The sequence below is a fragment of the Ursus arctos genome, unplaced genomic scaffold (assembly GCF_023065955.2).
Source record: "Ursus arctos isolate Adak ecotype North America unplaced genomic scaffold, UrsArc2.0 scaffold_22, whole genome shotgun sequence".
Taxonomy (NCBI): domain Eukaryota; kingdom Metazoa; phylum Chordata; class Mammalia; order Carnivora; family Ursidae; genus Ursus; species Ursus arctos.
The window spans coordinates 62,128,901-62,155,012 of record NW_026622897.1 but is presented as its reverse complement, the minus strand read 5'-3'; the positions used below and the strand labels follow the sequence as shown (position 1 = coordinate 62,155,012).

Below are 26,112 nucleotides of genomic sequence, written 5' to 3'. Positions count from 1 at the left end.
GCGCTGTCCCTTTAGCCATCTGACAGCTAACTGTGCTGTGGGAAGTACAGGGCCTTGGGACGCAGGGGTGAAATCTTCTATACACCGTTTTGGATTCCCTGTGTGTTCCGGGTAAACAACTATTTCAGATGCAAATGGCCTCCGCAGGGGAACAGAGCACCCGGTTTGGCAGCACTGGACAGTGGCGCTGATTCCTCTTCTCAGGGGGCTGGGCCTGGGCTTCTGAGGGGAGCAGAGTGTGGAGGTGGCAGCGATCCCGGCCCCCTGAAACAGCCTGTGGGCTCAGTGCGTCTTCCTGGGGGAGCTGGCCCAGGATGGCCCATCAGGAGGGCAGAACGCCTGAGATCAGAGCGGGGGAACGTAGGGAGGCCTGCTCCCAGAGACCCAGCGTGGGCTGCCGGTGAGAGCAGAGTATCGCCTGAGGGGAAGGGGCAGGTAGCACGGGACAGGAAAGGAGGAGTTTGGACGGGGAGGGAGAGTCAGCTGCTAGCCTCAGGAGCTGAGTGGAATGGGGGCTGCCTGCCTCTCCCCGCTGCTCACGCCTTGCTGGCTTCAGCCGGGCCCTGTGGGCCGCTGTTGACAAGGCGGACACAAATGGGGGGAAGGCCTGCGTTCCTGTGGGTACACGACCCTAAGAACCAGTGTGCTGCGTCTACATGGTGGGGACAGAAGAGGAATCTGAGGCTAGCTCTGTTGGAATTTCGTGTCCACCACAGCTTAGCCACGGTGCAGGGCCGAAGACTCAGCAACCTCAGGCCAACAGAAGCTGAGCCTAGGACTGGAGCGGTCACGGCCCTCCCCCCATAGCAAGGAGAAGCACGGACAGGCAGCTGGCTGGGTGATGGGGACAGAAACACGTCGAGAGGAGCATGTTTGACGTCCAAATGCACAGGGAAGGCAGGGGGTGTAACGAGCCGCATCGCAGAAGAGGCATTCCAGTGTGGACTTGGCTCATCCCCTTCCAGGTCCTTCTCTGCCAAGTGAGGGGTTTGGACCCACTGAGCTCTAGGGACTAGCCAACTGTAGCATTCCAGAAGCAATGCGTTTCCGAACAGCAAACGGTATAAATCTTGTGTGTCAGGCTGATACGTTTTACTTATAGAACAGCTACCCATTTCCAACATCCCAGAAGGTTCACTTACGCTCTTTTGCAATCAACAACCACCCCTCCTACCCCAAGGTCACTCTACTTCTGACTTGGAAATCCACAGATTAGCTTTGCTGGTCCCAGAAATTACTGTAATCCTGCAGAATGTTCTATGGTTTCTTTGCTCAACGTGATGTCTGAGACTCATTCATGTCGTTGCATCTTTCAGTGATGTGCTACTTCTAATTACACTGTAGTGTCCTCTGAATACACCAAGTCATGTCTCCTCCCTGCTGGTGGGCATGTGGGTGGTTTCTGCTCTGGGGCCGTTCTAAGCAACGCTGCTGTGAACGCTCTCCCTGGAGGGTCTTGGTGGGGACATGTGCCTCAGTCCTCCTGGGGGTGAACTGCCGGGTCCATGTTGTTTTCAGCTCTAGTAGAGATCACCACATAGCTTCCCCAACTTGAGATGTGACTTCTATGGGTCTCAAGATGAATATAAATAAACAAGAAGTAGAGGGGAAGAGAAAGAAACATATTCCTTATACGATTCCCAAGACTGATCCTTTCAATAAATTTTGAGCACCTACCTGAACTGGGGAAGGCTGGGCAGTGCCTCTTCCCCACGCGCACGCGGCCTCAGGTTAGCCTGACCCTGGCTCCGCAGGGCAGCTGCGCCTTGCTGGCACGCCGCTGAGGGACGAGAGCGTTGCCAAGCGGAACGGGCGCCAGGACAAGGCACAGCACCAGCTGGGCAGCGACTCTGAACACTCGTTCCTTACCAGCTGCCGAACGGCTCTGACAGACTCTCCCCCTCGTGGAAAGAAACTCAAGCTCATGGCAACTTTCGTATTTCACACCTCAGCAACCCGCATCACAGAAAGACTTTAAAACACATCCAAGGCAATTCCCTCCAGATCTGTGTGAAAAAGGCAAACCGACCGAGTTTCTGAAGCACAGCGCCCCACACCGGCTGTGCCGAGGCCCCTGCCTCTGCTGTCTGCGGCCAGCTCCCATTTCTACCAAAGAGGCCAGCTCCTGGGACTCCTGAGGGAAAACCCTCGCTCCTGTTGTGCTCTGGGCACTAGACCCTGCCTCTCTGTAGAGCAGGTTTTCTCAACCTTGGCGCTACCGACACCTCAGGCCAGATGACTCTCGGTTACAGGGAACCGTCCCAGGAACTGTAGGGTGTTCGGCAGCATCTCTGGCCTCTACCCACGAGATGCCAGTAACACTCCCAGTTGTGACATCCAAAAAAATCTCCATACGTTGCCAAATGTCCCCGGGGGGGCGGGGGGAGAGAGCAAAATTGTCCCCTGTTGAGAACCTCTACAGTAGAGAAAGATGTTTAAGAAAACACCAGCGAGTTTCCCTTCCTCTAGAAGGAAAAGATCAGCTTTCCAAGACACAATCAAGCTGGCCCGCGCGCGTGGGCCTGCTCAGTCCACAGCAGGCATTTTAATCTTGGCAACCGCGTGAGACCAAAACAAAAAACCACACTGTTTACTCTGGTAAAACTGAAAGAAAAACTAAAAGGCATAAAAAGAAAATTCGGGAAAGCAGAGGTTAAGAGGATTCGGAGGTAAGAGCAACAATGAGGGAGAAATCATCTTTGTAAGTTCCCGTTTGTGGCGCACACATCTGCCGTGGTTTCCCACACGAGTGACTCAAACACCAAACACGAAGCCCTAGCCAACCTCATGCCAGCACTGGTTCGGGGGTCCACACTCCAAACCCAGTGTTTTCAGGAAGTATCCCTAAACTCAAGTCCATCTCATATGAAAATACACACACGTACACAAAACCTTACCCTACTGCTCTATTAAGTCAGACAATTTAAAATGTACGCGGTTCTGGTATTTTTATTTTCTTACTGAGTCCATTCTACTAAAAAAAAAACAAAAACAAAAACAAAGAAACCAAACATACAAAACATTTTTAATATATCTTAGAAAATTAGCAAAAAATTAAGAAAGTTCAGCATATTACATTGTACAATATTTAGGTAAGAATGTTTGAAAATTATAAATATTTGTTCCCTCTCAACATAGGACATCATAAAAATACAATTTTAAAACTTTCTTCATGTATAATTCCTATAAATGATCCTATCCCTATTTACGAAGGAAAAGGCCTGATTATGACAAGCATTCACACACTCCTGAAATTTTCTGTACAGTAACTACAAAAGTAAAAGCAAGGGATCCGGCAGCACATTGACCCTCGAAACCATTTTAACTATTAGAAAGAATCCAGTTAGTATCAAATTACCATTCCAAATGGGATTTACTTAGTTCGTCTCTGTGCTGTGTGTGCTTCCTACGGACCTACGCCAAAGCACCGCGTGGAAGGTGTTTGCTTCCCTGAGCCGGTGCCACCGGAGCCTGGATGCCGATCAGCACAGCGCCCTGGGCAGAAACCTCTGCACAACCTCACCTGTGCGCTGTGAGCTGCCAGCTGCGAGCTCCGAGCGGGGGGCAAGGGCCACACGCCGCCAGGGACGCTCACAAGGGTCCCCGGCCACCAGCGCACCCAGGCCGGCTGACCGGCGGTCTAGTTGAGAAGCCTGTGCTTGGAGAAGGGACCATGCTGCCACGGGAAGGAAGGAGCGAGGTCCACGCGGGCGCCAACCCCGACCCTGTCCCCCGCATCCCCCACACGGTGTGTGCAAGGCCCGCTTCCCACGACGCCCCGGGGGAGCTACAGGGAATTTTCAGAAGCTGAAGTTTTCAAAGAAAGAGTAAAGAGCTTGATAGTGTCGACTTTTGTTCTTTTCAGGTAAGCCCTTATTTTCAGGCAGAGAAATAAGGAGGCTTCCTTAGTATATGGACCTGATCGGAGGCACGGGAAGAAGGTTAGAAGCAGCAAAGCCAGTTCCTGTGTCTTCAGCATCGAGCTTTCCAGCTCCACACGGCTGCGCACCCGGGGGCCGTCACTGCCTCACTCGGTGCTCTTCTTCCCCTTCCAGCTCTTCTCTCTCGCTTCCAGCTCCGCCTGGGTGAAAGCCGCAGGGCCCCAGTTAGTGATCAGGTGAGGGTTTTTGGAACCTAAGGGACAAACACACATTAACTACAGGAAGTACCATATCCTTCAGTTAACATAACTGTTTCCCCACAGATAAAACAGTAACTTTCTCCTCTATTTCTCCTCCGAGGAATATCCATCAATGTCACAGCAGCCGAAACAACCGGAAGACGTATGTAAAGGGAATTACCGGCGCCTTCTTCTTATCTATTACAGAGCAAGTTTCTCAAGAGAAATTGACCCTACCCAGCTTGGTTTCCATATATTTGGGCTAACGAAGACTTTGAGCACAATTCAAACAAATAAAACAGAAAAATAAATTGGAAAAATATCTGACCACTTCAAGGAGCGCGTTACCTGGCTCTATCAATCGAATTAACCCTTCATGCTGGGCCACTTTGTCCTTCCAGCTCTTGGTCTTACTAGTTGCCATCTCCAGCTTCTTCTTTACTCCCTGGAACAAAAGTAGATTTTCAATGATGCAAACACAACGGGAGTTCAAGAGCCAAATAAAAATGGGCACTTACTATATGCTTGTGGGTTATCCCAGGAAATCCTCCCAGCCGCTCTAGAGAGGCAGGAACTCTTATCTCCCCCATTTTACAGATGTGGAAACCAGATGCAGGGAGCGTGAGCAACGTGCCGCGGGTCAGCCGGAGGACCTACTCGCACCGCTGCACGTGGATGTGTAAGATCCTGGTGTGCGCATCACAGCTCACCACCCCTCGGCTCCAAACGCCCCCTTCCCTGTCCTGCGTGTGACAGCAGGTAACTCCCCTCACCAGCTGGCACCGCTTAAGCTTTGTCGGTAAAGGGCACTGAAGGGACACTGGAGGAAGGGTTTTTGCTTCCAGGTTCCACTGGACCCTTCTCAGCTGCTGAGAACTGGCCGCTTTCTCAGCAGCTCCTGTGGCAGGTGGGGCCCCAGGTGCTCACCGAGGTGCTCAGAGGACAGCCTCCCAGTCACAGCTCTTTCTGCCGTCCAGGGGGCCCAGGCCATGCCGTCTCCAAGGAGGTCGGGACCACAGCCATGCGCACAACGGGCCGGGAACAAAGGGGACCCTCTTCCAGCCGTGCTCCCTCTCTGGGTGCTCCGCCCCAGTCTCGGAGGCACGGGCCACTTCCTGTACCTGCCGTCCCTGCGTCCTTAGTCTTCTTTACTGACTAGTACGTAATCCCCTTGTTATGGCTAATAACTGCCTATATTAAACTTCCCCCGTTCAAATCACTGCTTGCCTCGTGATTGGACTTGACCTGATACACCTCACCACCTGTAAAAACTACTACTTCTTACAGCTAAGCAAATATCGTTACTTCTAAACGTTTAAGTTTTTAAGTCCACTTAGTTAACATAGAGTGTTATATTAGTTTCAGGTGTTTAAATGTTTGTTTTTAAACTTTAAACACACGCCTGCAGGACCTGACCGACCTCATACTGCTCCAGCGCCTGTTTCCGCTCGAGCTCGAGCTGCTCCAGCTGCTCCATGGCTTCCTGCAGCGCCCGCTCTTTCAGCACTCGCTGATTCTCCAACTCCTGCTTCTCCGCCTCGGTGGTCTGAATGGCCTGCTGCTGCTCCAAGTGCCACTTTTCCAGCTCAGCCCTCTTGGAAGACTCTTCCTCTAGCAACCTGCGACACAGCGAGCTCAGATCAAACCTGCCCGGGCTCCCACCCCCCGGCAGCTGCCGGAGCCCCTGAGGTCATCCCATCCACCCCCTCATTTCACAAGGAGGAAACGAGGAGCCACAGAGGCACATATTCACGAAGCTGGGAAGGCCCCGTGTGTCCTGTCCTACTCCTCTCTGTTGCACCCTTTTTTGAAAACAAATTAAAATAAAAATAACATTTATGAGAGGTTTAACGGGCCACAGACTGGGCCAAGAGCTAAGTGTATTTTCCCAATCAATCCTCACAATAAACTTCAGTGCTATCAATATCCATAGTTCAACGCTGAAGAAACAGTGAGGCCCGAAAGCTAAGTGACCTACGCCAGGGCATTCACCTGACAGGTGGGAGGGCCACGTCGTGAAATTTGCCTGGTTGCTGCAACATCAAAACATTTCTCACCTAATACAAACCTACGATCAAGGACAAAGCTAACGAACTAATGAAGGTGAGGAAAGGAGCCAACAGAAGGCAGAATAAATCCAACACCACTTACTGAACAACCGCTACATGTCAGACCCCTGACTTCATGACTGTTGGCCCCCATCAAGTCTGCAAGGTGCTGTCACCCCTCCAGACGAAACAACAGGAAATCAAGGTGTTTGTGAGTATGTTGCACAGGTAGCAGTGGATTTTCACCGAGGTTTGTGTGATTCCAAAATGTTAGCTTTGAGTAACAGGCTACCTAACTACGAATATCCAGCTACAGAGGCATTTTAAAAAACTAACGTACGGCCCAAACCTGTACCCAAAGCACAGACAGTACAGTGAGATGCCGGCCCAGGACACGACACACGCTCTTCCAAAGCCAACGACAGAAGGAATAAAGTAACGGACCAGACAGTGTCAGGTCACAGCCCCCAGCCGCCCCCACAAGAACTCCCTCCATGACACCCTGCAGGGCGGTTATCCGACCGTGCTCAAACCCTCTGTGGGACGGGGCGCCACCGCTTCACAAATCGGGCAAGTTTATTTCTGGGAAGCCTCATCTGTAGAAAGTTCTTCCTCAGCTAGAAAGAGCTCTCCCACCCACTAGCCCTAGTTCTACACAGGACCATCCACTCCCTCCTCAGATGTCTCCCGGAGTGTGAGATCCACAGCTGAACACAGCACGGCAAACGCGGTGTGAGCAGCGTTCATCCACTCACTCAGTGTGTACGTATAATGCACCTTCTGGTGCTTTTCTAGGCACTGGTGAGGCGACACTGAACGAGACTGGAAAGGCCCATTTCTTCATCCTAGTGGTAAGAGTATGGAAGGGGAACGGCCGTTTGCCGGTGTTCAGGCTGCCCGGTCTGAATCCCCTTCATGTGTCCAAGGAATCTGCGACAGTAGGCGTCTTGATGGGAAGCAGGGCCAATCTCCCACCACGTGAGCCACAGGCCAGACCCCTGCCTCCTGCCCTTTGGCAGCCAGGGCACAGGGGAAGCCTGAGCTGGGCTTGGCTAAGCAGATGCACAAGGAAGAAACTAGACTCTGGAACTCTCTGAATCAACGATACACAGGAACAGAGACGGTGGGGACTTCATCTTGCTGGGGGTGGCCACATCTGGTGCTGAGTGGCACCAGAAGCCGTGGTGACCACCAGCACATGGCGCCGATGCTGACATCAGTGGCACCCTCAGTGGACTCTCCCCGTGGCCTGGTTTGTGCTGTGATTGGGCTGCTCAGCCTTGTTCTGCCTGTGTTCAGCCCCAGCCACCTGCCAGCTCTAACATACATAGAAGGCCTGTCTAGAGCCCCAGAAGCCAGGGTCTTCCAGGGCCCTAGATTGAGAATAAACAAGTCGGCCAGCCAAGCCTCCAGGGGCTCTCCAATCTGGCAGACGCTCCTCTCTCTTCCCCAGCACGTTAGTCATTCCTACAAACGACATTCGCCAAGCGAAGTACGTAAAGGGACGGGACACAGATGGATCTGGCACCTGGCCTGAAGCTTCCGCACGGTCTCCTCATCTTGCCGGGCCTGTCTCTCATCCTCAAGGGCCTCCTGCAGCTTTAGGTACATGTCTTCCAGCTCCCGGACTCGCTGCAGATACTGTTCCAGTTCAGAGGACTTCTGGGCAACCTGCTCTTCCATCTGCTGTCTGATCTGATGGTATAAAAGGGTCATGTTAAACTCAGGCGGACCTCACCCTCGGAGAAATTCTCCCGCTCCTCCGCCATCCTGAACGATCACCGCAGCCCATCAGAGTGGGCAGGGCCCCGGCCCACACTCCCCGACCTGAAGATGGAGGAAAGGGAGCACCACACCCGATACCAACACTGACACGCAGCCAGAGTCCGACGACACAAACTACAACACTCGGGCTGCAGTCCTGCCCTCGGAGTGTCCGTCCCTCCACTCCACACTTTCAGAGTCAAGAAAAAAACTGTTTCCCTGAATAATTTCTCTTTAAATTCCTTTCTGTTATAAAGCCACAACCTCTTTACTCACAATCTTCTCTAAAAGGATTGAACCTCTGCCCAGTCAGAAGAGCCAGAGGGTTAAAATAAAGGGCAAAGGGAAGACTGACCAGCAGCCAGCGACTCCTCTTACCCGGCTGCCTCCAGGCCCCTCTTCTCCCTCCCTGGGGCACACCCAGCCCTGGGGGGACTCAAGCACCCAAGTTAGCACCCTAGCAAGTATATGGCTTCTCCTTTCTGTATTAAACAGTTTTGAATCTCTGCCTTAAAAATTGAAAGACAAGGACATCTAAATGTAATAGCACACACATTAACATATGTGTCCGCGGTTTATAAAATATTCTCACCGCTCACTTCATCCTCATAAGAGTCATGGGAGATCACATGACAATGCCTCCAATGTAAAGAGAAAACTCATGCTCAGAGCAGAGCGGAAAGAACCCAGATCTTCTGGCTGTGAATGCAGCGCTCCTTCCCCCCACATCTGCCTGCCTGAGTACTTTTCTCTCCTAACACGAACATGTCTGTTTCAACTCCAAGCAACCAAAAGTTACTAAAAAAAAAAAAATGTCACGAGCATCTATTTAATGGGCACTGTGCTCAGTACTCTCCCACACATTACAAGTCCGTGTAAGACCTGTGTTCCAATGAACTAACTAACCACCTACAGCAACCTGGCTCTTGGGTGTCTTGGGGAATGGGAACCTCCAAGATGAATCAGAGCTGCTAAGAGCCGCAGACCAGAATTCCTATGTTCTCATGATTTCAGAACCTCCCACTTTGCTCATGACAGAAGAGAAATGTCATGGAACCCGTGCTTACTTTTTCCATAGCAATTTTTTTCCAAGCCAGACTCTTTGAGAAGGAAAAGGAATGCTGTTAATAATTATATCAGGATTAGTGCTCGCTTTGGCAGCACATATACTAATTATATCAGGATTAATTATATCAGGATGGCAAGGGCTATCCCAGGCAAACCAAGACATACAGTCACCTTAACCACAGTACATATCACCCCAGTCCATGAATTTCTATTCTGGGGTCCTGAAAGCAAGGTTTATGTCTTTTACCTTTATACCCTTGGCATGGTGCCTGGCACATAGCAGGTGCTCAATAAGCCCATACTGAATGAAGAAACACAGAACTTCCCCAAGCCCACTGCAAGTCAGAAGCAGAGGCCAGCTGACAAGATGGCCTCCCTCCAGCCTCCCAGGCCTTGCCCTCCCCACCCCCGCCCTTCACCCAGACTGGCTCTGTAAGCAAATGCAGCAGGGTTCCCAGCTTCCCAGCTGTGTGGCACTCACAAGCTTCTCTCGCTCCAACTCTGTGCTGAATCTGGCCTGTAGTTCCACTTGAGTCTGAAGACGTTTCTTTTCTTCTTCTGCTGCACGAGATGCTGCTTCTTCCAATTTCTACCCAATCAAAAACCCACCCACAGAAAAGCAGTAAATATTAGAGTGGAGGTGCATTAGGAAAGAGAAATGGTGGCGCACAGGTGGCTCAGTCAGTTAAGTGTCTGATTTCGGCTCAGGTCGTGATCTCAGGGTCCTGGGATAGAGCCCCACGTTGGGACCCCTGCTCAGCAGGGAGTCTGCTTCTACCTCTGCCCCTCCCCCTGCTTGTGCTCTCTCTCTAATAAAATCTTTTTTAAAAAATCTATATATTAAAAAAAGGAGAGAAATGGCCACACTAAAGCACATGGGAAAAGCCAAACATTCTTAATGTTCAATCAAGATAGAATAAAAACTTTTAGATCCACTGGAATTCCATCCCAACAATTTTCCCATTCAATATACAAATTCGGTAAATGAATGACTATTGTTAAGTCTGAAAAACACTATGCAAAAAAATTCTGTATAGTCAGTTGAGTTAAATTCACTTGCAAATGTACTCATGAGGCTCAGCACCTATTTCTTGAGCTCTTTCTGTACAGTTTTATCATCTCACACATATTCCTTAAAACTTTTGCCAGAGCTTGACTTATCAAGGGTGGCAATGAGGAGCTCCATTCCCCCAGCGAACCACACATAACTGGTGAAAATAATTTCAAAAAAACCCCAAAAGAAACCAAAACAACCATTTAAAGCTCTGGAAATTATCGTAAGAGCATACAGCCGATGGAGAACATTCATCCAAGAAAATCTACCAAATCTTAGTAAGAACAGTGAGAGTCTATGGCATTTGAGCCATAGTGTTACTTCCTTTCCCCCCACAATGTCAGTAAGAACCAAGTTCTACTCCCAGTAATGAAACCAAGAACACAGGGCCCCCTGTTTCCTCAGCTCACAGTCTAGCTCGGTACGCCCCCAGGAAGGACAGCCACCAGCATTCTCATTCTTCCCAGCTCCTTGTTGCAGAAACTCTATTCCAAGCAAGAGTGACTGAGAGGTCTGACACTCTTTCCTCCACCCAGCCCCCACTCATAGAGTGGAAGTTCTGCCTCTGGGATGACAGGCTGAGATTACTAGGCACAATCAGCCTTGCCCCAATCACCTGTAGAGCAGAGGTTCCACACCAGGAAAGGCAAGACTGTAAGACCAGAAGCTACCACTTCCACCTGGTGAGAGGCTCATAAAACAGGAGTATCATGCCAAGGGAAGTAGACCACTTGTTTCTGCCACCAGCTCCAGAGCCCTGGCACAAAGGTTTGCCCAGGCCAACAGGCAAGATCTGAAGTTCTCCCCAAAAGAAATGATGTCATTTAAAACACAGGGTGAGGAAATTAAAACTTAACGATGCCCTTGAAAACAATGGAGATTTTAAGGAATTAAGAGGCGGCTCATTGCTCCACGAGACCAACAAACTAAACCACAGACCAGCTAGAATATGACAGAGAGAAACAGAGACAGCAAAGAACCCTCAAGTAATAGGAACAAGTCTCAAAGACTACACGTGGGCTTGAATTTATTGTATTTTTTTAAGATTTTATTTATTTGTCAGAGAGAGAGAGCACAAGCAGGGAGAGCTTCAGGCAAGAACAGGAAGAGGGAGAAGCAGGCTCCCCACTGAGTAAGGAGCCCGATGCAGGACTCAATCCCAGAACCCTGGGATCATGACCTGAGGTGAAAGCAGACGACCACCTAAGCCACCCAGGTGTCCCTCTGGGATTGAATTTAAATAATATCAGACTGAGGAGCAATTTAGGCCCCATGCCATTGTCGAAAACAATAGAGCTCTAACAGCTGGATAGGATACCAACAGAGGGAGACAGCTTAACAGGGAGATCAGACACACACAGAGAACGCTGCTAACATGTCACCCCAGGGTATTGTGTGTGTACCCAAGGCCAGGCCTCTGAAGAAGACAGAGGCTTCACAGTGTGAAGAAAACAGACCTCACTGAAATAGCCCAGCCAAGTCACTAAACAAATGAACAAGCCAACAACGACAAGCCCTCAGGGGAGGGAAGAAATCCATACCCAGAGCTGCTACAATATATTGCTTAAATGTCCAGTTTTCCAAATGGAAAGATATTTCATGCTCATGGGTTGGAAGAAACAAACATTTTTAAAATTGTCCATACCACCCAAAGCAATCTACAGATTTAATGTAATCTCTATCAAAGCATCAAGAGCATTTTTCACAGAACTAGAACAAATAATCCTAAAATTTGTATGGAACCACAAAAGACCCCAAACAGCTAAAGCAATCTTGAAAAGGAAGACCAAAACTGGAGGTACCACAATCCCAGATTTCAAGATATACTACACAAAGCTGTAGTAATCAAAACAGTATGGTACCAGCACAAAAACAGACACATAGACAAATGGAACAGAATAGAAAACCCAGAAATAAACACACAAACCCACAATTATATGGTCAATTAATCTACAACAAAGGAGGCGGGAATATGCAATGAGAAAAAGAGAATCTCTTCAAAAAACGGTGCTGGGAAAATTGGACAGCTACATGCAAAAGAATGAAACTAAGACCACTTTCTCACATATACACAAAAATAAATTCAAAATGGATGAGAGACCTAAATGTGAGACCTGAAACCAGAAAAATCCTAGAAGAGACCACAGGTAGTAATTTCTCTAACACTGGCTGTAGCAGCATTTTTCTAGAAAGGTCTCCTGAGGCAAGGGGGAGAAAAAGCAAGAGTAAACTATTGGGACTACATCAAAATAAAAAGCTTCTGCACAGCAAAGGAAACAATCCACAAAACTAAAAGGCAGCCTACTGAATGGGATAAAATATTTGCAAATGATATATCTGATAAGGGGTTAGTATCCAAAATATATAAAGGACTGATACAACTCAACACTAAAAAAAAAAGGGCAGAAGGGGGTGTCTGCATGGCTCAATCAGTTAAGTGTCCAACTCGATCTCAGCTTGATCTCAGTCTTGATCTCAGAGTCATGAGTTCAAGCCCCACATTGGGCCCCACGCTGGGCATGAAGCCTACTTTAAAAAAAAATGGACAAAAGACATGAACAGACATTTCTCCAAAGATGACATACAGATGGCCAACAGACACATGAAAAGATGCTCAACATCACTCATTATCAGAGAATACAAATCAAAACCAAAATGAGATATCACCTCACGCTTGTAAGAATGGCTAAAATCAAATATACAAGAAACAAGTGTTGATGAGGATGTGGAGGAAAAGGAACCCTTACGCACTGTTGGTGGGAATGCAAACTGGTACAGCCATTGTAGAAAACAGTATGGCGGGTTCTCAAAAATTAAGCATAGAATTACCATATGATCCAGTAATCACACTACTGGGTATTTACCCAAAGAATACAAAAATACTAATTCAAAACGATATATGCAACCCTATGTTTACTGCAGCATTGTTTATAACACCAAGATATGGAAACAACCCAAATGTCCACCAACAGAGGAATGCATACAGGAAATGCGGTACGGGGCGCCTGCGTGGCTTAGATGGTTGAGCGTCTGCCTTTGGCTCAGGTCACGATCCCAACATCCTAGGATCGAGCCCCGTCTGCTTCTCCCTCTCCCTCTGCCTCTCCCCCTGCTCATGCTCTCTCTCTCTGTGTACCTCTCTGTCTCAAATAAATAAATAAAACCCTTAAAAAATAAAAAGAAAAAAAACAAAGGAAAGAAAACGCAGCATGCATACGCACGCACGCGCACACAACAGAACAGTACTCAGCCATGAAAAAGAATGAACTCTTACCATATGCAACAACATGGACAGATCTAGAGGGTCTAGTACAACGGCAGGTAAAACAGCGAGAGAAAGACAAATACCGTATGACTTCACTTATGTGTGGAATTTAAGAAACAAACAAAAAAAGAGAGAGAGAGAGAGAAAAAACCGACTCTCAAATACAGAGAATAAATGTGGTCACCAGAGCGGAGCTGGGTGGGGGAATGGATGAAACAGGTGAAGGGGATTAAAGAGTGCACTTACTCTGATGAGCACTGAGTAATGTATGGAACTGTTTGATCACGGTATTGTACACTTGAAACTAATATAACACTGTATATTAATTATACAACAAAAAAATTATACAACAAAAAAATAGGAGATGTACAAAAGAAACATGTGACTCATACACAGGGGAAAAAGCAGGCAACATACTGCCTTTGAAGGGGCCCTGATGGTGGACTTAGCAAAGATTTCATAGAAGTTATAGGTTCAAAGAACCAAAGGAAACCATGCTTAAGGAAGTAATAGAAGGTATGACAATATATCCTATCAAATAGAGATTATGAATAAAAAAATATAAATTATATAAATTATAAATTATAGAAAGAACCAAATGCAAACTCTGGAGTTGAACAGCACAATAACTAAAACGAAAAATTCACTAGAGGTTCTCACCTGTATATTTGGACTGCAAGAAGAATCAAAGATCAATTGACAGAAATGCAATTTGAAGAACAAAGAGAAAAAGGAATGACAAAAAATGAACAGAGCCTCAGAGAACTGTGGGACACCACTAAGTGCACCAACATTCACATAATGAGAATGTCAGAAGAGGAAAGAAAGAAAGGAATAGAAAAAATGTTTAAAGAAATAATGGCCAGGGGCGCCTGGGTGGCGCAGCGGTTGGGCGTCTGCCTTCGGCTCAGGGCGTGATCCCGGCGTTCTGGGATCGAGCCCCACGTCAGGCTCCTCCACTATGAGCCTGCTTCTTCCTCTCCCACTCTCCCTGCTTGTGTTCCCTCTCTCGCTGGCTGTCTCTCTCTCTGTCAAATAAATAAATAAAATCTTTAAAAGAAAATAAAGAAATAATGGCTGAAAACTTTCCCAATCTGATGGAAAACATTAAATATCTACACATCCAAGAATTCAACAAACTCTAGGATAAACACAAAGAGATACACACACACACACACACACACACACACAAACTGTAAAAAGATAAAGACAAAAAGAAAATCCTGAAAGCAACAGGAGAAAAATGATTGATCACACACAAGAAAACACCAGTAAGACCGACAGCTGACTTCCCGACAGATGACTAGTTCTGGGCAAAATACTGTAAACGGAAGTCAAGTGTGACACTTCTAGGGGGTACATAATCGCCCAGTCGTTGAACCCTTAGTCCTCTGGTACAGTGAACAGCAAGATTTGAAACAGTTACTGTTGCATCAGCCTGGATTTCGTAATTATAGGTGTATATATTCTGCTCCAGAATCCCAGAAAAAGAAAAAATGAAGCCCAAAGTTAGTAGAAGGAAGTAACAAAGATTAGAGCAGAAGTAAATAAGAGACCAAAAGACAAGAAAAGATCAGGGAAACTAAGCTTGTCCTTAGAGAAGATAAACAAATCGACTAGCCTTTCGTTAGACTCACCAAGGAAAAAAGAGGACTCAAATAAATGAAAGAGATGTTACAAACGATACCACAAAAATACAAGGATCATAAAAGACTATTATAGACAATTATACACCAACAAATCGGACAAGCTAGAAGAAATTTATAGATTCCTAAAAGCATACAACCAATCTGATTACTAGGAGATCCAATCAGTAATCAAAACCCTCCCAACAAACAAAAGTCCGGGACCAGACGTGAACTCTACCACACATTCAGACAAGAATTAACACTTGTTCTTCTCAAACTTTTCCAAAAAAGAGAAGGAATTCCTCCAAACTCATTTTATGAGGCTGGTGTTACCCTTCGAACAAAACCAGACACAGGAAAAGAAAATTAAGGGCTAATATCCCTGATGAAAAATCCTTAATAAAATATTAGCAAACCAAATTCAAAAATACATTAAAAGGATCATACGCCATGATCAAGTGGGATTTATTCTTTTATATAATTTATATTTTTGAACCATATGATTATATTACCTATACAAAAGATTATATTTTTTTAAAGAAACCAACACAGAAATAGTTATTTGGGAGAGGAGGGGGATGAACAGGTAGAGCACAGAGGATTTTTAGGAAGTGAAAATAAGCCTGAGTGATACTGTAAGGGTAAATACATGTCGTTATACATCTGTCCAAACCCACCGAACGCAGAACAGCAGGCATGAACCTTAAGGTAAACTATGCACTGTGGGTGCCATGCGTGTCAGTGTGGATTCATCAATTTTGACAAGTGTACCATCTGGAAGGGGATCTTGATACCAAGAGAGAGAAACTGCGCTTGCTGACACGGAGGTATATGGGAAATCTCCGTATCTTCCTTTTAATTTTATTGTGAACCTAAAAGTGCTCTACAAAAATAAAGTCTTCAAAAAAAAAAAAAAACATGTGGGCAATCCCTTTAAAGATACGTATTAATTTACAAAAGCTACGTGATTTCTTGTTCCTTCTTCCTAATTGAGGCCAATCAAGTCTTGCAAAACCCACAAATGTTATCGAATTCCATGTAATTAAAATATTCGTCTAAGCAGTTTTTTTCTAAATACGCTTCAATGAAAAATTGGGATGAATTTTATTTTTTTATTTTTTTATTTTTTAAAGATTTTATTTATTTATTAGACAGAGATAGAGACAGCCAGCGAGAGAGGGAACACAAGCAGGGGGAGTGGGAGAGGAAGAAGCAGGCTCATAGCGGAGGAGCCTGATGTGGGGCTCGATCCCACAACGCCAGGATCACGCCCTGAGCCGAAGGCAGACGCTTAACTGCTGTGCCACCCAGGCGCCCCATGAATTTTATTTCTTAACAAGAAAAAGGAAATTAAAGATTATTAAGGGATTTATAATAACTTCTCAACACTTGTCAATCTCAAAGCAGTTGCTTAAATAATTCTGTAAAACTAGGCAGGAGGAAAGCTGTCTAGCTGGGCCCAGGCCTTGCCAGCTCTGGGCACACATTCACATACAGCAGAACAGGCATCTACGCGCTCATGGGAGGCAGAGTTTAAAGAGTCTAAAGGCTCAGAAAGATGCAAGATGGGTGAATCTCAAACACATGATGCTAGGTCAAAGAACCCAGTCTTGAAAACTTACATACTGTGCAATTCCATTCATATGACAATTTGGAAAAGGTAAAAATACAGGAACAGAGAATAGATCGGTGGTTGCTGGTGGTTAGGGATTAGTGGACAATCTGAGTAGAGGGGGCAGTGTGAGGAAATTCTCCGGGGCATTAGAATTGTTCTGCATTCTGTCTGTGCTGGTTACTAGAATCTAGACACATGTAAAAACTCATAAAACTATACATAAACCATGAATCTTACTCTTTGTAAACTACTAAAAAATTAAAACAAAATGTTGGCAATATTCTATCCTAACCTGGGTAGTAGTTTCAGGGGTATTCACTTTATGATGCTTTGTATATACTCTTTCATACTCTTTTCTGTAGGACCTCTTGCATAAGTTTTTTTAATTATGGAAGAAGGACAACAAGCCCAGATTCCCACCCCTGTCTAATAACACCCACTACTGCCATGTGCACAGTGGATGAAGGAAGCAGTGCTCACGTGCTCCAGTGCTCTTCCTACCCCATTAGGGGAGTCTTTAAAGAAAATGTATTACAGCAGAAAGGCAAGATGCAAGACTCAGGAGAAAGAGGAACAAGACCTGAGGAGCTGCTTTTAGAAAGTAGGTATGCACCTGGAAAACAGTTTGGAGGTTCCTCAAAAAATTAAAAGTAGAACAACCCTCTGACCCAGCAACTGCAGTACTAGGTATTTACCCAAAGGATACAAACACAGTGATTTGAAGGGGCACATGCACCCCAATGTCCACAATAGCCAAAATATGGAAAGAGCCCAGATGTCCATCGACAGATAAATGGATAAAGATGTGGTATATATATACTCAGCCATCAGAAAGAATGAACTTGCCATTTGCAACAACGTGGATGGAACTAGAGGGTATTATGCTAAGCGAAATAAGTCAGTCAGGGAAAGACAAATACCATATGATTTCACTCATATGTGGAATTTAAGAAACAAAACAGATGAACATAAAGGAAGGAAAGGAAAAATAAAATAAGATGAAAACAGAGAGGGAAGCAAATCATAAGAGACTCTTAACTACAGGAAACAGATAGGGTTGCTGGAGGGGAGGTGAGTGGAGCGATACGGTTATTGGGTGACGGGCATTAAGGAGGACACTTGATGTAATGAGCATGGGTGTTGTATGCAACTGATGAATCACTAATAATATACTAATAATAACTGAAACTAATAATATACTGAAACTAATAATATACTATATGTTAACTAAATTGAATGTAAATAAAAAATTTTTTAAAAAAGAAAGTAGAAAGTGTTTCTAACATCGTATGCCCACATAATTTCTGAGGTTATAAAAGTATTAGAAAATTCTTTGAGTCTACTCAGAGATGTCCACACAAAGTGTGGCATTTCCATGGACTGCAAACGGAGAACCCCACCAGGAATGTGGGGGCTTATACTGGGAGCATCTCCCATATTCCAGGGCAAAAGTGCTACATAGGAGACACAAAAGGGTCTTTGATCTTATAGTTAGCAGGTGCTCACTGATTCAAGGCAGACAGGCTCAACCCGTCCCAAATAAGGATGGTGCCCTTACACGAAGGACCCCTACCACCGCCAGGACCACGATACAAGAGAGCAACAGGTTTTCCAATGAACGTCAAGTATCCTGCACAATCTGCAGTACCTGACCTCCCAGCCCAGGGATGGAAGGAGCAACCGACTCAGACTGGATGTTTGGCTGCAAACGGAAAGTGAGACCCACAGTTCTATACTAAGGGTATTCATGAGTAAAGATGGGAGCTAAGGGGAGAAAAACTAAAAAAGCAACACACCCTGTCCAGTTAACCAAAAGTGACCTTGACATCCTTAGGGGAATACAATTTCTCATCTTTCTCTGACAAAACTCAACTGTGCTCACTATTCTTATAAATGTTCTTTTCCGGTCAATGAAATGCCTTGCTGACCTGAGACCCTCATACTTTCAAGGCTGGGAAAGCCAGGATGTCTCACTCAGCAATTCAGATACACTTCCTGAGAAAACAATTTACCAAAACATCTCTCTAAAATTGCATGCACCTGGTCTTGGTAGACCCAAAGCCTGTAAGTAAGGAAGCTGTGGCTCCTACAATGAAAGAGACCCTCCCCCAGCGCACTGTCCATTCCCACCTTCCTCACGGTCTCCAGCTCCTGCTGCTTGTTTTCATTGGCAGCCTGGAGCTCCTTCATCTGTCGCTCCAGCTCCTCCTGTTCAGCCAGCAGCTTCTTCCGGAGTTCTTTCCGACGCTGGCGGGCTTCTTTGTGTGGTGGGGGGCTGCCCAACTTCAACAGATGGATAGTAGAATGAATGGCTATAAAAGGTGTAGGACAGAAAAAGGGACAGACTGTTTATTCTTCGTAAGCCTCAAATGCAGATGGCATACTGGGAAGAAAACAGAGACCCAGTGTAGATTCTGATTCTGCCACGGAGTCGTGGTGTGACCTGTAAGTCATAACCTGCAGCCTCAGTCTGCTCAGCTCTAAAATCAAAGATGTGATCTTGCGAGTCCCTGCCAGCTCCAAAATTCCCTAACTGCATGTCTGTGTTTAAATAGATACTTGATTCGGGAATATTGCACACATTTGAAGAACTTACAACACTTTCAATTCCATTCTCTATAGTTCTCAAAAGGCCAAATAACAAGACATAGTAAGAGCTGAGATTCAAACTTCCTGATATCTGACTTGCTACATGCTGGGTTTAGTCTGCCCCTTATCTATGCCTTATGAAACCATATCCTTATACACTCCCTTCCTGAGACGGTAAGAGTAGCTACCATTTACTGAAGACTTGCTATACGTATACCCTTCGCATGTGTTATCTAATTTTTATGTAGTCTCCTGATTCTTTGAATTAATTTTAATATTTTGAACAGCTATTACTTTCACACTGTTCAAATTCAAAAACATGAAAAGACATAGAGGAAAAGTCTCCCTCCTGCTCTTATCCCCAAGTACTGGCTTCCCCTCTCCACTACCAACGAGCACTAACAGATTCTGTGCATCTTTTCCACAGATATTTTAAGCATATACAAATAATTATGTATTACATCCTCCATCTTCTTTTGACATAATACACTCTTCTGAGCCTTGGTTTTTTTCACTTCATCTATCTTGGAGAGCTTTCGCTATCAGCATATAAAGCATAAGGCACCCGGGCGACTCAGTCAGTTAAGCGTCTGCCTTCAGTTCAGGTCATGATCCCAGGGTCCTGGGATCGAGCCCCGCATCGGGCTCCCTGTTCAGCAGGGAGTCTGCTTCTCCCTCCCCCTCTTCCCCTCCCCCTTGCTCATGCTCTCTATCACACATACACACTCTCTCTAAATAAATAAAATCTTTTAAAATAAATAAATTAAGCATTATACATAAAGTACTGTACAGAAACCCACTGTGTTTCTTCTATCATTTATTCAACCATTTTGCAATTAATGGACATTGAGGTTGTCTACAATCTATCATATTTCTGCAATGATGGGCCATTTTTTAAATGTGCAAGTGTATCTTCATTATCCAATTATTAACCCTCACAAAAACCTTGGGAGGTAGGTACTATTTTTTTTTAAGATTTATTCATTTAAGAGAAAGAGAGGTAGTGAGAGAGAGCATCAGCAGGGAGGAGAGGGAGCAGCAGGCTCCCCGCTGAGCGAGGATCCCGATGCGGGGCTCCATCCCAGGACCCTGGGATCATGACCTGAGCCGAAAGCAGACGCTTAACCGACTGAGCCACCCAGGTGCTCCAAGAGGTAGGTACTATTATCCCCAGTCTACAGAAGAGGAAAAACAGCTACAAAATTCATAACTCAAGTGACCCAGGAAAGATGATTCAAATCTAGGTGCACCTGCCTCCAAATCTTAAGTAACATCAAAAGGACCACAATTCTCAGGGTAACACAATTTACTTATGTCCAAGAATATCATATTCAGAAGCCCCTTTCGTGATTAAAAAAAATCTCATATATAATATTTCATTCTTTACTAATTTTAGAATAATACTTTAAAAGTTATTAAATCAAAAGTTTGTGTTCTTAAATTAATCATTTGAAACTAGTGATTTCTTGTGAAAATAACAGATCTTAAAAACTACTGGAAATATTCAAAAGTGATTGCATTATTCCTCTTTTGTTTTCTGTATTATTAAAAATTCAAGATGGTCACTTCAAAATTCTTCACAGTCCTTAAAAGGGGAAATTCCATTCTCTTTATTTAAATAGTAAAAGTAAATAAAACCTAAAATGTCCAGTTTATAATTTTCCCACAAGTTCATTATGCAAACGAAACTGATGAAAAATTTGGGAGCTCCTCTCAATTTGTTTTTCTTTCAGCTACTATGCGGCATGCAGAAATAACTACAACGAGGGAACAATGCCTTTAGTATCTTTACGGAGATGAAAAATACAAAGTCGGAGCTCTCAAGTTATATCATGACAAATAATAAAAACTGCCTTACCCTGTATCCACTCCTGTTTCTTCTTCTTATCTGAGGCACTGATTTCAAAGGTCTTATCGAAACATTTTATGAGAAACAGGCATTTCTTCCCATCTTTGTCAGGCAAGGACTAACACAGAAAGCAAAATCAGTTTTTTTTTATTTTATTTTTAACCATTTAAATTAAATTCAAATCTTAATTATTTATACAAATCTGGCTGAAATTCAATGTCAATGAAAAATGTCTGTAAGAGCATATTTCTGATTTACAAAATGCTATTCTCTAGGCAACATTACCTATGGTTACAATGACCCCTGATAAGCATACTCCATCTGGACTGCGAGACCCAACACCTGGTGAGGACACAGTGCTTTGGCTTCCCTGAGCACAGGGACACTTGTATGTGAGCACACCTCTTACAGGAACCCTACAAGGCATATCCACATTGTTACCACAGATACTGACTCCAATGCGCTATGAGGCTACTAAGCCAGGGTGATTCCCACATCCGCCTGATGCAGATCCACTCTCTCTGCACTTGGGCTGTTACCGCGAGCAAGCCGTGGCTCCTGTCCTATATCCTTAAGTGGACCGGTACGGCCTATGGTAATCTCGTGAGTCTCCACGTTTAGCCGAATCTAAGAAGACCCCTTGGTGGCCAGTGTACATCCTGAGACATTAATATATCTATGCTATTTTGTCCATCAAAATACAGGGTCATTTATGAGTGAGATTTTAGGTATTTTAAATGTTCTTCATCAAATACAGATGTGATGATGGTTCAGATATAAATTTAAAACTCAAAATTTATGTTTCTTGAGGACTTCACTTCTTTATAAACAGCGATGAATAAGGTGTCCTAAAAGTCACCTAAAATATTCAAAGATAATGCTCGTATTTTCTTTAGTTTTTATTTACTGTACTCAAAATGGCCAATTTCCTCGTATATTCATGATTTCAAACACTGTGTCTTACTGAATATTTTTTTGCTCTCTTTTTTATAACTCCATTTTATTCAATAAATGTGTCCTGAAATGTACAAATAAATCTGACTTAATCCCTATACTTTGTTCATGAGACAGAAAATAAATTCCCATTACAAAAAACTTTTATCGGGTATCTTTGGTTTTTGGTTCAGAAAGTTTGGCAACTCTATGCCTATACTATTCTAGAAATGTTAATTTTAAGATTATTTTAAGGTTCTAAAGTCTAGAAGTAAGATAAAAGACTTGAGCAGCAGGGGGCAGCATCAGAAAGAGGTAACAAGAGACTCTTACCTCCACACAGCAATTTTCATCCAAGAGAATGTCTCCTTTCTTATCTTTCAGATCCTCACTCACATAATAAGAAATTATGTTGGGTTTTAATACAAACCAGCGTTCAGTCCAGTTTTTCCGTCTATGGCCTTTTTTCATCATGTAACCCTATGAAAGATTAAATCTGGTATAAATGCTGGCCTTTTACGTACAAGAGCTGGTATCTCTTCCTGGACCACAGGAGTAGCAGTGGTTCTTGACCTTTGTGGATCATGAACCCACAGAGGACCCACGAAGGCCGGGGGCACTAACCCTAGTCAAATTCATGCAAATACATGCATACAAAAGTTTACGCAGAATTCTGGACGTGCAGAGACAACAGTCCACCCCAGTCCCCGTCCTCCAATGCCATCTACATAGCCTTAGAACTCCTGGTGCTAAAAGCCTTGTGATTTCTTTTTAATTCCTTTTTTGTTTTTTAAAGAGAGGGAGAGAGAATCTGAAGCAGGCTCCACACCCAGCACGGAGCCTGACGTGGGGCTCAATCTCATCACCCTGAGATTATGACCTGAGCCGAAATCAAGAGTTGGACGCTTAACCAACTGAGCCATCCAGGTGTCCCTAAAATTCCTTATCTTTTAGGCATACCTATTGAAATATTTATAGATAAAATGAAATGTCTGGGATTCTTTCAAGATACGGGAGAGGAAAAGCAGGAAGGGCAGGATTACCCATGTGCTGGTGGTTACGGGGGCTGGATGGATGGTATATGGGAGTTCACTATACTGCCCTGTCTACTCTGATTAAAACACATACACACGCAAAACCCTGATAGTGATTCTCAGTAAATTAAAACCTCAATCAATGATAATGTTAAACTTGGCCAAATACATCTTTCAACCAATCACCTCTGGCACCAACCTGTCCTTCTACCTGACCACTCACTCACTACTCTGGAGGAAGAACTGTGCTGCAGATGAACAGAAAACGAACTAGCAGTTAGATTCTGGCTTCTAAATGTAGCTTCTATACTCACACTTCTAGGCCTATACTTCCTTTCCACGTATCAGTCACAAAGATGTGTAATTCATATTTTTACTTATGCAAAATGACACATTATTATAAGCCAGGCCCTTCAGGGTTGTTTGAGAATAGCTGACTTTTTTTTTTTTTAAAGATTTATTTCTTTCTTTGAGAGAGAGAGAGAGCTCACACGTGCGAGGGGGTGGGCAGGGGGAGAGAGAATCCCCAGCAGACTCCCCACAGAGTGCAGAGCCCAATGTGGGGCTCGATTTCACCACCCCAAGATCCTGACCCGAGCCAAAACCAAGAGCCAGACACTTAACCGACTGAGCCACCAGGAGCCCCAAGAATAGCTGACATTTTAAATATTAAATGTGTAAGTGCTGATAGCCTATAGTAGACTACACATTATCATTAAATACATATTACCTTGCTGTATCATATGATTATTATGCCAAGTTCTAATCACACACTTGTTCAGTTTCCTAATCCTTGGATATTTAAGTAAAAGCTATCTCATACTGAAATTCATCTGTAGTCCAATTATCCTGCCATCCTGGTGGGCCTAGAAGTCTTTGGACAGAGACCATGTCTCACACTTCTTTTTAGCACTAAAAACCTACACAAATGAAACCTCAATTAATGTTTATTGATGGGCTCAATTAGGGAAAAAGAGCAAAGACAGCAACATCACCTGCTGAGTAAATAAAGGACCAAGGTAAGGAAATCCCAACGTGGAGTTATTATTCAGTATAATAATTAAGGAATCTGAAAAGATCCACTAAAAAATATATAAATTCTGTTTAACAAGCATTAAGCTTCCCATATGTATATCAGATGCTATGCAGGTCATAATCTAATAAGATAAATGCAATTTTGCTATATAAAGGTATTTTCTCCCAAAAGTAAGGGTATTTTTCTGATTTTGTAAAAATATATAATCATATACATACATTCACATATAGAATTATATAAAGTATTAAGTCCAATAACAAGAAAGGAATAAAGAAGCAAATAAAATTACAGAAATCCCACCACAATCGAGAAGCAATCACTTTTAACATTTTGGTGACCATCCCTCCAGATAGCCCTACAAACATACAGCACATTTCATGAAAGGGGCTACAAGATACTTCCTGTTCAACAACCTGTTTTTTTCTCTGAACAATATGCCATGAGGATCTTTCAGATCAACAAGTACAGCTGCACACATGACATGAAAGGACCTTAAAAATAGGTAGAAATGTGGTCATTTAAACAGTTCTTTCAAAATCGTAATTTCCCAATGCTTAAAAGTACTTCAAAATTGTACCAGTGATTTTTTTAAAATTAAACCCTAATACAAGACTGGGAAAATAAGAAACTTTATTCCTGTTCTAAATCAGTGTAAAAGTATAAATGACTTACACTCAATGAAAATATCTTATTTCGAACATGTCAAGTTCTAAAGGTGAGGAGAAGTAGTGTCACAGGCCTCTTACCTGTTTCAACACATCTAATATAAGCTCGTTAAAGACTTCATTAATCGCCATGGACACCGTCTGCCGATCCATGCCTTTGCTGAACTGTCCATTTCCAATAAGCTCAACCAGTTCCCACACAGAAAGGCCATCTTTACTGTCATCAAAGTTGATTTTATAATGTTCAAATTGTTCTTGCTGCCAACCTCCTCCCATGGCTTCTGTAAGTTTCTTAAGCAGGTATTCAATCTGTACAAAGAAAAACGTAAAATTATTAATTCCTAGTAAAAAAAAATAAGTTTTAAACTTACATATGTATCTATGTTATTTACACTGTTATGGTCAACTTACGAAATGTTCTTTTTTGGTTACAAAAGCATATCTTTAAAAAATCACAATATTATCAGGGGGAAAGGTATGGATAAAATGCCACTGGTCCTATATTAACCTTATAAAACAAGTAAAGGAATCAAAAACTGAGAACCCTCTAAAGTATAGTATATCTGTACGCAGAACTGAAGCAAACTGCACACATACAGTACCATACACAAACTAACTGATGCAATTAGATTACTCTCTGTTGGGTAAATATTTCAATATATCAGAATATTGATCTTACTGAACTAATATGCAAGTACTAAATTAAATAAGCATCTCAAAGTAGTATGTACAAGTTAGTACTCAATTTACAAATTTTCCACATAAGCCAATTATTTGAAAGTTATGATGCTTCCTCCCATTATAACATTGACAATGCTGGCAACAATGGCTGAATTCCTAGCCTGGGCTGGAAAAGCTTATTAAATCCTGAAACACATACCTTGTGTAGAAAAACAGTAGAAAACGTTGCTATTGAAATAGCAGCAGGTGAACAAAACAGTGAGGTAGTAATACTCACTGAATGAAAAATCGGTATCTTATCTTCTGGAAAGCAGCCTGGGTTTCCTACAGCACTCTCAAATTCAACATGTCCAAAAATGAATGAATCACCTCTACCTTCCAAATGGCTTCCCTTTCTATTACTGATTTCAGCTGGGAACAACACCATTCACCCATGCCAATCCTTGTTCCCCACTCCCTTATACCAAATCAGTGATAAAAACCTATTTTCACTTCAGTAGATAAGTATTTTTCAAACTATAGGTTATAACCCAATATGAAATCAATGTGTTAGGTAGCAACCAGCATTTTCGTTAATGGAATGAAAATATGAGTTCACCTACAATAAAGACAAATGTTTTGTGATAAGTTTGGCATTGCAGGTGTGTCTATGTGTGCTGGGTCATGAAATAAAATATTTATCTTCCTATGGAATACAGTCAAAAGACAATGAAAAACTTTGTCCCAGCAGTTCTCAAACCCATTCCCTCCAATTCCATCTGCC

At 43.9% G+C, this 26,112-nt stretch overlaps 1 protein-coding gene across 1 annotated transcript in view; it reads right to left on the bottom strand.

Moving 5' to 3' along the window:
• Positions 1-3,008: 3,008 nt before the first annotated feature.
• The window catches only part of SWAP70 (switching B cell complex subunit SWAP70), a 69,974-nt gene continuing 46,870 nt past the window's right edge, over positions 3,009-26,112 (bottom strand). Inside the window, exons 4-12 of the mRNA XM_026486136.4 lie at positions 24,750-24,977; positions 22,267-22,413; positions 21,010-21,118; positions 18,693-18,874; positions 9,482-9,589; positions 7,697-7,863; positions 5,541-5,739; positions 4,469-4,565; positions 3,009-4,134 (exon numbers count right to left, since the gene is read on the bottom strand). Of these exons, the coding sequence (XP_026341921.1) occupies positions 4,028-4,134; positions 4,469-4,565; positions 5,541-5,739; positions 7,697-7,863; positions 9,482-9,589; positions 18,693-18,874; positions 21,010-21,118; positions 22,267-22,413; positions 24,750-24,977 (1,344 nt within the window). The 3' untranslated portion in view covers positions 3,009-4,027. The remainder of the gene's footprint in view (positions 4,135-4,468; positions 4,566-5,540; positions 5,740-7,696; positions 7,864-9,481; positions 9,590-18,692; positions 18,875-21,009; positions 21,119-22,266; positions 22,414-24,749; positions 24,978-26,112) is intronic.